Here is a 12,429-nt window from a genome sequence, read left to right as displayed (position 1 = left end):
TTCAGTAAATGGGAAAAACATAATTAGCAAACCAACCTTTCAATCAATGCTCTAATGTTCAAGCAGGTTGAATAAATCATTTTAATTTCCTTAAAAATAATGCTAGACAGCGTCACGTCTACCTTTAATATTACGATTTTAACATAGAGATTTGATATTAAACATATACCATGTGTTCAACGAAAAGGTATATACTTTTGATTTAATATCACTCGCCCAATCCCCCAGCGATTCTATTGGTAATTTACAACAGACTTTTACAACAGGTAATTTACAACGAAGATTCTAAAAATGTTTTGCAAAAATTTTAACCTTCTAGGATTTATAGAAACAAAATGGCGACTTTCATATAAAAACATAAACCATATTTTTATTCATTACAAAATAATTAGAAAAATGATCTGTTTTTAATCATTTTTCCTAACTATTTTGTAATGAATAAATAATATGGTTTATCTGAAATTGATGTTTTTATTTGAAAGCGACCATTTTGTTTTTATAAATCCTAGATTTTTATTTTTTTATTTTTAAGGTTGCAATACTTTACCTATTTGCTCTTGTTTTTTTTTATAGTCTGGAATATAATATCCATTCAACCCGGATTCTTTATAAGTTTTATGTTTAAAAATTATTTTTCTCTACTTAAACATTTCATCAATAGAAATAACATTTTATTATTATTATTATAGTAAATCTTAAAATAAAACCATTATCTATTTAAATTACATGTTTTAATATTCCAAATCTTAAGTACTGTGTATCATACACACATATCTTATTAATTAATGTCATTATTTATTAATGAAGCAATAATAATAACTGTAATTACGTAAGCAATATTTTTTTTTACTTAGGCAACACAAAAACACCTCTATACTCATTATTATGGACCAAAAATTGAATATGCAAGTTGCAAAAGTACTAATTATTACAATTATTGCATTACTTGAGTATAAACAAACTTAGGGTTATGCAGGGCAAAAGTTCATCGATAAATTATCACATTAGTAAATTAGTATTTGTTGCAGGCCGGAGCAGAAAAAAATAAAATGCAGAATGACTGTTGCTTACTTTGACAGAATGACTTACAGAATGACTTTTAGCATACTCTCATTTGTAACAAAAAATCGGTATGAATTACCAATCATTAAAATTTAAAGTGTAATAACATCGAAGTGCAATAACATCGAAGAGGAAGTAGATGAAGGTAGAGAGAACTGAATCCTAATCCTAAATAGATCCACATTAATTTTTAAATGGGAAACATTGATAAAACACAACTTTATCAACCTTCGCAGATGATAAAGCGATATTTAAAAAGACATGGACGAGGCTCGAATTAAGGTCCAGAAATTAAGCGAATGTACAAATAAAATCAAATTACAAATTTCTATCGAAAAAACAAAATGGTTCTCCAACGATTAAAAAAAAAATTAAAACTCTGAAAAATTAAGAGTATTAAAATTTAAATATCTCGGAGAAGTAACAACGCCAAACAGTCTAGAAAAGGAGTCGCTAAAACAACGAATGGCGTTGGCGTTCAACTTAACACGAAATTTCTATAATAAAAAATCGCTTTCACATAATGCTAAATACTGATATTACAAAACAGTAATTCTTCCGGTGTTGTGTGTTAGTAAAATTTTTCGGATAAAGACCTTTTTAAAATAGAAAAAAGAATTTTAAGAAACATATATAAACCCGACCTACCAGAACGGAATTTATAAACTAAAAAATGAAACAGAAATTTACAGAAATACAGAAAAAATAAGACACCATCCTGAGACAAAGATTACAATTTTATGGGCATTTATACAGAATGAGCGAAAACAGATTAACAAAACAAATATTTAACTTTTATAACAGTAGAACTATTAAAAACAATCTTAAAAACTTTACCTGTTTAAAAAGAGACCAACTTAGAAAATTAATCAAAGAATCTCAGTTAAGAAGAAAGTGGACCGTGGAAGAAAAAAAGAAAGAAAAAATATTGGGAAAACAAAAGAAGTTCTAAACTATAATGTAAATGTACAAAAAAAAATATTATAAAAAAAAATGCTATATGTTCATTGAACTGAACAAGTGAAGGCCAGAATAAGTATTATTGTATATTAATTATCACCATGCTATAAACTACAACTGATTGTAAAATTATCTAGAAAAGATTATACAACTAATCTAATCTACCTATAATTAGAAATAAAATAATATTTAAAATAAATTAGGATTAGTAAAATCATTTAGTAGGAATTAATTTAAAACGCAGCACCGTACCGTTGAAGTAGGAAAATTTTCAAGCCGATATTAAAATTAATTTTATTCCATGGAAAACTCAATGGAAAAAAATTAATTTTTTTTTTAAATTAATTAACAACAAAATCAAGGGTTAATTAACTTTCTTTTTTGTTAATATTTAAAACAATTTTTCAAACTTTTAGAAATGAGAAAATATTACAATTTGAGTATTAAAAAAAAACATAAAAAAAATTGTATAATATATGTATCAATTTTTGTAAATAACGGGTTCTTTTCAAACGGGGGATTTAAAATATATTCAAATTTTTAGGCACCCCTAACTAAACGAAAACTTGTATGTTTTATGTTGGACTGTTATTTGGATCTAAGAAAAACTGATAATGAAATATCCACAATTTAGAATATCGTAGGCCTTTTTTTGGAGCGAACAAGTCAAAAAAATGGAAACATTTCTGTACAATTAACAAATGAAACAGTAGAACATCTTTTCTTTTTTCAAACGTTAATCATTGTTAATATAAAAAAATAATACATTAATATATAATTCATTAGTTATTATTCGAAATGTGGAATAAGAATTTAAAATTGACAAAAGTAAAACAAAGAATAAAACTTATTCTTTGAATTATTTCAATTGATAATTATAAAAGAAAAGAATCTTAACAATACCACAAACGTTTTATATTAAAAATCGCCGACAATCACGTGACTTAAATAAAAAAATAAAAAACTTTACAACACAATGAAAAATAAATACAATAGACCTATGATTTAATCGATCAACCACGGTAATTCTAAATTTACGTAAAAATGTAATAAAACAACAATATATGTTCAGATAAATAAAAGAAATGTAAAGAATTTGGCAAAAGAAAAAAGAAAAAAAAATGAAATTAACGAAACAGTCTAAATGTATAATTATTGCACAATAATGCTGTGCTGGTAATTTAGTCTTTATTGTTTGTTAATTTCGATTTAGGTATTACAAGATGCCATATAAATATAATTAATTTTTTTTTTTAATTTAAATTAATTTCAAAGGTATTATCTTTACAGTTGGGCAGAAATAAATAACCAAATGAAAAAAAAAAATGGTAATTAGTAAATATCCGCTATTACCTATCAATAATACATACACATACTTAATTAGTTTTATCAAACTAATTAAGCGAAATATTTATTTAAATTGCCTTCTGTAATTTTACCAGAATTCGTTGGTTTTACATATGGGAGATATTAAACTAACAAAAAAAGTTTCTCCAATAAATGAAAATATTGTCAAAAAACTGAAGAGTAAATTTCCAAATAATGAAGATTGATTAAATTCCTGATCCACAAAAAATTCCCCATAGCCTACGCTCAGATTTAAAACAAGGATTACAAATGTTTTACAAAAAATAATATAGACACGCTAATTAGAGTACCAGTTAATAAAAAAATAAACGTATAGCAATAAATAAGTACGCCTAAGTAGCAAACAATAATAAATAAATCACAGTATGTATATTAAAAAACGCCAAACACATTACAACAGTTTTAAACAGACGAACACCGTATGCCAACTACAAGGAAAAAAATTTAGACTAAACAACGACTAATGAAAACGAACGAACCTTAAACTTGCAAAAAGAAATTTCCTTTTCGTAACTGAAATATTTATTAATTTAATTTGAATGTAAACTTATTGCGATTAAAGTAAAACAGAAAAATCGTTAATAAGGTAAATAAATCCTTCACATTAATAATATTAATTAAAAATCTTTTTGAAAACAAAGCCATGTGGTTAGGCAGACTAAACTGTTATAAAACGGTAAACAAAAAATACAACTCATAACATAAGTTATTACATTCTAATAGAATCGTAACAAACAATTAAAACAATAAAAAAGTTAATATTACACAATACTTACCAACAAAAGTGATATCCATTGTAATATCCTAGTGGGAATGAAATATAAAAATTAATTATCGATAGAAAAATTATGTAGGAAAGGCTAGTATTATGACAACAGAAGCCACAGGTGACACAGACCTCCTCGAGTCGGCGCCTGGTCTGTGCAATTATGACTATGCACTTCAAAAAACAAACTAAAATTCAATTAAAACTTTGAAATAACTTCATCACAAACATTACACAAAATACACAACCATATATACACAAACACTTATTCTTATAAACTTCCATTGTACACGATAACACGAACAAATCAAATAAAACCGAACACCGAAAGCTTAAAGAAACAAAAACACTACAACACTACAAACGTAACGTCGCTCGTGGAAGGCTTCAATGACTAATCAATGCTACCAACTATTCAAAGTAATTTTCCCTACCGTTCCCTAAAATTCCGTTTAAAATATCCATATTCCTGCAGTGGTGCGTAATGCGACACGAAATGTTACTTTAATTTATAATACAACTATATTCTATTGCGGTAAAGTATTTAGAATAAAAATTACTCACAAAATCAAAATTGAATTGTCGTGTAAATTAAATTAAAAGAGCAGTTGTACAGTGTGGAAAAGATTGCATGTGATTTTTATTAAACAGTAGAATATTTATTATTAGGATTAGAAAATGCAAAATACGAAAATAGTCTTTTAGTTTACCTTCACAATTTAAATTTTATATTTTATTTAATTTATAATCTTACCCTAATATTTTTCATACGGTAATCGATTTACTTCTAAATAATTTATATCTAAATAAGATGTTTATCAGGAGAGGTTTCTCTTAATAAAAATATTAAAAAATAAAAAAATATAAATAATACATCTTTGATAGTAAATTATTATTTTAAAGTATAACAAAATGACGTTTATACTTCGGCAAGATAATAAATCGTGTCATTGGAAATATACTTGCAGGATTTTTTCAAAACTATATAATTACAACCGAAAAATTCTGATGCGAGACCTTATGACTTCCTTGTACCCCGTTCCTTAAATTACATATACATATTAAATTACATATTTTATTATTATTGAATTTTTTTTTACATTATTTTTTGTTATTCTAATTTTTTTACGGTCAGAGGTTAATTATTAATAGATCAATATTAAATTTGTTAAAAAATTCGAATCAATGAACCTTCCCCTTGTAAGATACAAATATTTCATTAATTAAAATTTTATTTGACTATAACTCTAGAACCAATGAAAATACGAGGTCTGCAAATAAAGTAATGAGACTAGTTCAGGAAAAACTTATTATTTTATAATCCAATTATACATGGACTCTTTCGAAATAGTATCACGAAGTAATATCACTTTCGAAATAGTTCCCTTGGAAAGCCACGCAACAATTCAAACGGTTTTCCCTTTCTTCATAGCAATGTTAAAACTAAGAAACCGAATAAACTTCAGATAGTAGGAGAATTTTTTTAAATGTTTTCTACTGTTCAACTTGTTTTTGAGATGTTTTTTAAAGTCGGGAACAGGAAAAAGTCGCAGAGACTCAAGTCAGGATGTTTTTCTTTGCCAAAACTCATTAATTGAGAATGCAGTGTGACAAGGTACATTGTCATGATGCAGCATCCTGCGACCAACTCTTTTCCGCAGTCTTTCTGATTTTCTAATTTACAGCCGGTCCGGTAGGCAAAAACTCCTTATGGACAATGCCACTACAATCGAAGAAACAAATTAGCATGGTTTTGATGTGGTGAGTTAAGTGTGCCACTCCTTGCTCTGGCGTTTTGTTTCTGAGTCGTACTCAAATACCCAAGATTCATCACCAGTAATAACATTTTTTTTAAAAATCAAGATCAGTTTCAATTCGCCCTAGAAGATCGCGGTACGGCACACTTCCACCCTGTTATTTTTCTGTTCAACAGTAAGGTTTTTTGGGACCAATTTTGCACAAAATTTTTTCATGTCCAATTCGATTGTCAAAATTTGATGGACTGTGGTACGGTTCAAATTCAATTTACTACAATCATTTTGACAGTTAATCGCCGGTCGTACCGTATCAAGTATCTGATTCGCTCAACATTGTGTCATCACTTTTTTACGCAACTGATTCCCGACCACATTTTTTATTCTATGCCTTGATTCTCTTGGGCCATTTCGGCCACGCGACGCTAGCAGCCCGATACACTTCACTCTCATTCTTTGATGTGGTTCTAACGTCCCGTAATTCAAGACAGGTTGATACATGCAGTTTTGTCATAGATCCTTGTGGACACAGGGATCATGTTGCTGATTCGGCGACTCCAGTGCGGTAGAGGTTGCTTTAGAGATAGTCGTTCCCCGTCTTCATAAAAACTTAGCAATTCTTTCATGATGAAAAAATAAAAAATAAATAACTAATGTGTTCGTGCGTTTATGAGTAAAATATAAACACATTTGAGAATTTGACTATACTAGCTTCTTAATTATATATTATAACACTTTCACATTCGTTTTATTCATTCTATAAACATAAAATAAAAATAATTATATTAAATTTTCCTATAATCACTTGTAAAAAATATACATACTGGTTAACCAGTTTACCAAATTTATATCAATTAAGAAGAATAGAAATTTAATACAAAAAAAATTATTTAGAAATCGTCTAACTTTAATTCCGTACTGTGATATGCCTTTAAAAAAAAATATTAATAATTTAAGTTTGCTGTCAATTCGTATTCATGAATTTAACTTTCATTTCTGTAACATATTACATCATCATCATATACTGCATGCTTATTATGACAAAAGAAAGTAATATTATAATTTAGTATTACTTTATATCACACTGCATAGTATAATCCTTTAACAAAATAAAACTAAATAATGAACTTTATATTTATTTCCTTTATATAACAATTTGCATAATTTTATGCAGTTACCCAGAAAGTTTATCATAATAGTAGTAATAAAAATGTAAAATAATATTAAACGATTATAATGAAATCATAAAACATAATATATTTCGTTTGGCAAACCATAATATGTGTTTTCTTTAATTGTAGGCAGATGTTGATTAGAAAAATAAAATAAAAAAATTGAAAATACATTAACAATAAATAATTCAATTCACAATCTCTTCTTGTGTAACTAACCTAAATAAAATTTAGTTTTATAAATTATAATTTTGTGCTATACAATAAGCAAAATAAAGAATGAACGAGAATATAAAAGACTGAGTAATTTATATAAAAATTATAAAATAAATAATATAATATAAAAATATTTTATAAATATATATAAAAAGTTTACGACATTTATGACTCAAAACCTTTGAGGGAACATGACAAGTAATGTCATAACTCAATTCTATGAAAGAATTAAATCGATAGCTGCAGTAGGTACTGAGAAAATTGTGAACATATACCGCAAGATGAAACATATAACACCTTTTTTTCGCTTCGTAGGGTTGGGGGTTAAAAAAATTACAAACCAGTGTAAAAAGAAAAAGTTTAAAAGTGTATGACTAATGTTCTGACCTAAGCGAAAATTTAATTTTTCAGTCCAGCACCCTACGGTAAAATTTTAGGAGTAGGTAAAACGTTGAGATGACGGTAGAAGAAGAAGAAACTGGCCATCAGAAATATAACCGCGGCAGAATTGTCGACGGCAATCGTGCAGTATTCGCTGTTGTTCATTAGCAGGTGTAAAGCAACAGATACTGATATTACGATAATTTCTGATAGCTGGAAATCTTACAACTGTTTATAGTTTGAGGGATATTAACACCTCAATGTAAACCATTCTGTGAATTTCTTCGATCCAGAAACAGGTGACCAAACGCAAACTATCGAAAGAACGTTGCGTTTGAGGTATATATTGCAAATATTGCAAGTTACAGATACAGGAAAAATCATTTAATAGAACATCTAGCAAAATTTATTTTCAGAAGAGTACAACTGATCTATAAAGAACGTATTCACGCACTTTTCAAAGCGATCGAACAGTTATACGATGCCAACTAGCCGGAATCCACTCGTCCTCTTCTGAATCATCAGATGATGTGGCGGCTCGCGTATAGGCACTTTGGAACTGCAGCACCCCATTTTCCACTTGATATTATCGATAACATTAAATATGAGTCCTTTTTTCTTTAAACTTGTACAACATATAATCCTTAAGCTTAATGTCAGTAGCCATCCCCCAGTTTATGAAAAAAATACAAAAATCTCTGTATGGAACTGTGCGCTCTTAGAAAGCTGCACGCGAAGCTGCGAGGAAGAGAAGAGCACTGTTGCTCCCGCAGTACCGACCGTGGCGTGCTGGGAGTAGGTAGTGTTTTTTTCACTCCTCGTGTGTTGTGCTTAAAAACCGTGTACCATATTCTTGAATGTGATGAAGTGTAGAATTAGATTATCCTGCTTCCAGCTATTCTATTTGAGTCATTTTATCGGTTCTTTTATTATACAGAAAATTTTAACCATGGTTGTAACAATTTAGGTTAAAGTAAGTAAAAACTGTCTGATTTTTTGTTATTTTAGTAAGAATTTCCCAAACACTTGACTTCCGGTATTTTATATGAGAAGATTTCCGGTTTCCGGTTTCTTGACTTCCGGTTTATATGAGAAGGATCGCTTGTTATTGAAGGGTCGCTTTTATAGTGGAATAATAATGAGACACGAAAAAACTAAAAAAATTTATTTTTTTAAACTTTGATCGGCTCCCCGACCTCTAATCTTACAACAATTTTTTTTTTTGCCCACCTGCTCTACTAATACGCTTAGGAAGATATAAAAAAATTCAGTTAAAAAAAATATGAATATAAAAAAGTCCCAAAGAAATTATCAACCTCACCTCCTGGAGATACTCCGATCCCAAACTTTTACCAAAAAAATTGCTCCACATGTACGAGTCTGTCAAATTTCTAAAAACTGGCTTATCCATTCAAAGTTATTAAGCTTCAAACACGCCAAAATATGTACATATCGATACCTTACGTTCGTATTTAGTTTCTATGGCGTTTATTAAACACGGTAGACATGGTATGAGATGTAAAGGGACGCCCAGTAAGAAGGAAAAGTTGAAAACTCAGAAACAAAGATATGAATGAATGAATAAATATATTATATACCTGAATCGCCAATGTATTAGTAGGAAGTGTGAAATGTTTTGTACATTAGCCAAATAATATTAGTATTGAAAAAGAGTGGTTGCACAAACAAACGATCGGACTAATGTTTCCTTATATGGACAGAAATTCATGTATATTCTTTTACGCTATTAATTCTGCATACATAAAACAATTTAAAATTTTTAAATGATCACACCTTTTCTGATTTAGAAGATATAGTAAATTTTCAGTGTTCTCCGATTATTTTTAGAAAGTATGTAGAATTTGATTTTTCTTAAGTAAATCGGTAATTTCTTCAATAAAAATATCGATGGTTATTTAGTTATTCCTACTCCTCTTCTTCTTCTTCTATCCGGCTTAAGTACCGCGCACGCAACTATGTTGAGGTATTCGTAACAGATCATCCTGATCGTTTCGTTCATTGGTTGTATCTTATTCTCTTCGCGAATGACCTCATTCCTAATACAATCCTTTTTCGTACAACCTTTTCATGCCTCATCTACGCCGCTTGTATACTGTAATCATCCTATTTGCTGTTGTCTCCATACTTCACTACCATATGTAAGTAAAGGAATGGCCATTGTTTTAGAAAATTTAATTAGGGTTTCTTTCCGGTCTGACCTTCCATAGTACGACACACCGATCCACAAACCGCACTAAATTTATCTAATTTTCCATTTACATCTTGTTCATCATGATCGAAGGACAGGGCACACCCTAAATATTTGAAGTTTCCCTCCTGCTCCAGAATTTCCACATCGATGATGACTATTTGGAACATAAGGGCCACTTTCCTTAAGGTCATAACTTTAGATTTCTGCCGTAAAATTTTCATGTTGAATTCTTTAATCCTTGAGGTAAACCGGAGTCAACTCTACTTGCCAAATCCAGATATATCTTAAATAACGAATCATACGCTAACCTGAAATAACAGTCTGAAGTCTACATGACTTACAATCAGAAGCATCTGGATTACTAACTAATTTTTTTCGTCAAATTAAGATAAACTGAACTAAAGTTACGCCTATTGCATGGTATTTTTTTTCTAATTTTTTCATGGCAGTTTTAAAAAATCTGATGTGGACATTACATGATTTCCTTGTACGCTTATTAAATTACATATACACTTTTTTTTTTTTAAATAAGTACATAAAATTTTATTTCATTAATAACTTCTTATATTTTTTCATTTTTTTTATTGTTCTTATTGAATTATTATTTATTGTAAAAATCTGATTGCAATCAAAAGGGGAGGTGCACAACTAGATATTACAACCATCCTAAATCCAAAATTTCTACATGCTACGGCTAATCGTTTTTGACTTATGCGAGATATATACGTATGTACGTTTTTATTATTTTTTTCTTTATGGAGGTTTTCCCCCTTTAGGTATTTGTGGTGTGCAGTATGCGCATGTAGTGGTCCGGTATGGTTGATATTTGCTTGTGGAGGCCGAATGTGTGTGTGTGGGCGCTTACCCCCCTCCTGAAGCAATGCTTTATTTACGGTTTCCCATGAGGTGGAGTCCCCAGGGGTGGAAGTTTAGTCGGTAGTGCACAGGAATAAATACGCATTTTCTGTAACAGCTTGCGGAACCCGTTAGCGAGTCCGACACTGCTTCGGCGACCGTAAATGTGGTTCCTCCACCGTAAAAACTAGCCAAAATGAATTCAGGGATGGTCAAAATGAACATTTCCATTTAAATCCGAAAACCGAAATTTTTCGCGATCTTAATACCTCGTATACATAAAACCACAAATTTGTTTTCAATTGGGTATTATCATAAAAATGTTTTTATTATTAGTAAAACCTCTGTTTGGACAAAATGATGACGATGATGATAAAAGATCTGTTTATCATGAACTTAAATATTTATGTTATTCAAAAGTATCAACTCAATTTTCGAGGCGGTGTGTTAGCGTCTTGGCTTTCCATCCGGATGTCCCGGGTTGGGAATCCCGGTTCGGTGTGACATTTTTCATACGTTACGAAAATTCCATTTCCTCTCAAAACAAAAAAATATTATCCTTTCATCAAAAAATTGTAATATATTTACGTTTTGTGTACGGCCTTTGATCCTGAGGTCCCGGGTTCAAATCCCGGTCAAGTATGGCATTTTTCACACGTTAAAAATTCCATTTCCAAATTCCTATGGGCAAGCTTTCACAAGCTTACGTGTAGAATTAATTCATCACGCAAAAAAAAATTATGTATATATGTTATAAGAAATTAATCTTTTTTCTTAAAATATGTCAATTTATTGAACACGAATGTTTATAAAAGGATTTAAATAAATTTGAATTATTATATTACAAAGCTTAAATCTTAAAAGTTATGAACTCTATAATCCGTTTACAAGCATCATGATCGTACTTTAAATCCCACGATTAATAACAAGTTTTTATAGTAATTATACAAAAAAAAAAAAAAAATACTAATATAATAAAAACTTTGATTGTAATTTTAATCACTTCCTTTAACTTATAACCCCAATAATTAGCTTATTTTATTAAATACACCTAAATTAAACGTTTTGAAAAATCTCATCTGTTAACAGGAAGGATTATGAATAATTTTTCATTTTAACTTTTTAGGTACCTTTGTATAATTAATCATAAATGTAATATAAAATAATCAATAAACAAAAATAGAACTTACAACTCCAATTAACCTCAACAAATTGTTTAGTATCTTCATAAAATTGAGATGATAATGATGAAGCGGTACTCGGGAAAATATTTGAAGCCATTATCCAACAAAATAACGAATGAATGACACTTACAACTAAATGCACTTTAAATAGAACAAGGCACTAAAATAATAACGCAGTACTAACGTCTAACGTATAACTGGACTACCTTAATCATCGGACTGGAATAATATTATTATACCCTAGTTCCTTTAATAAAATATTCAACCGTAAAATTAAACATTAAAATTATTTTTATCACGTCACACTTATATTTTATTGTAAGTTAACACTCCACATATATATTAATCACATATTATGTATACATACGTAATATTCCCTTTAAAAAAATATATATTATAAAATATATTTTTGCACAAAACATATCATATAAGTATGAATAACAAAGCAACACTGACTGTATTTAATAAAAATAAACCATAATTAACAGTTGTTTTCCTT

General features: G+C 29.1%; 1 protein-coding gene across 3 annotated transcripts in view; it reads right to left on the bottom strand.

Annotated features, from left to right (window-relative positions):
• Positions 1-12,061, bottom strand: part of Dys (Dystrophin) — a 1,915,508-nt gene extending 1,903,447 nt beyond the window's left edge. For all 3 annotated transcript variants that reach the window (XM_075370745.1, XM_075370746.1, XM_075370747.1), the window contains exon 1: positions 11,937-12,061. In XM_075370745.1, coding sequence (XP_075226860.1) covers positions 11,937-12,027 — 91 coding nt within the window. In that variant the 5' untranslated portion in view covers positions 12,028-12,061. The remainder of the gene's footprint in view (positions 1-11,936) is intronic.
• Positions 12,062-12,429: the final 368 nt, after the last annotated feature.

Source organism: Lycorma delicatula, chromosome 7 (assembly GCF_047948215.1).
Source record: "Lycorma delicatula isolate Av1 chromosome 7, ASM4794821v1, whole genome shotgun sequence".
NCBI classification, from domain to species: domain Eukaryota; kingdom Metazoa; phylum Arthropoda; class Insecta; order Hemiptera; family Fulgoridae; genus Lycorma; species Lycorma delicatula.
Note: the sequence above shows the minus strand (reverse complement) of the source record. Positions and strands in the feature narration are given on the sequence as shown.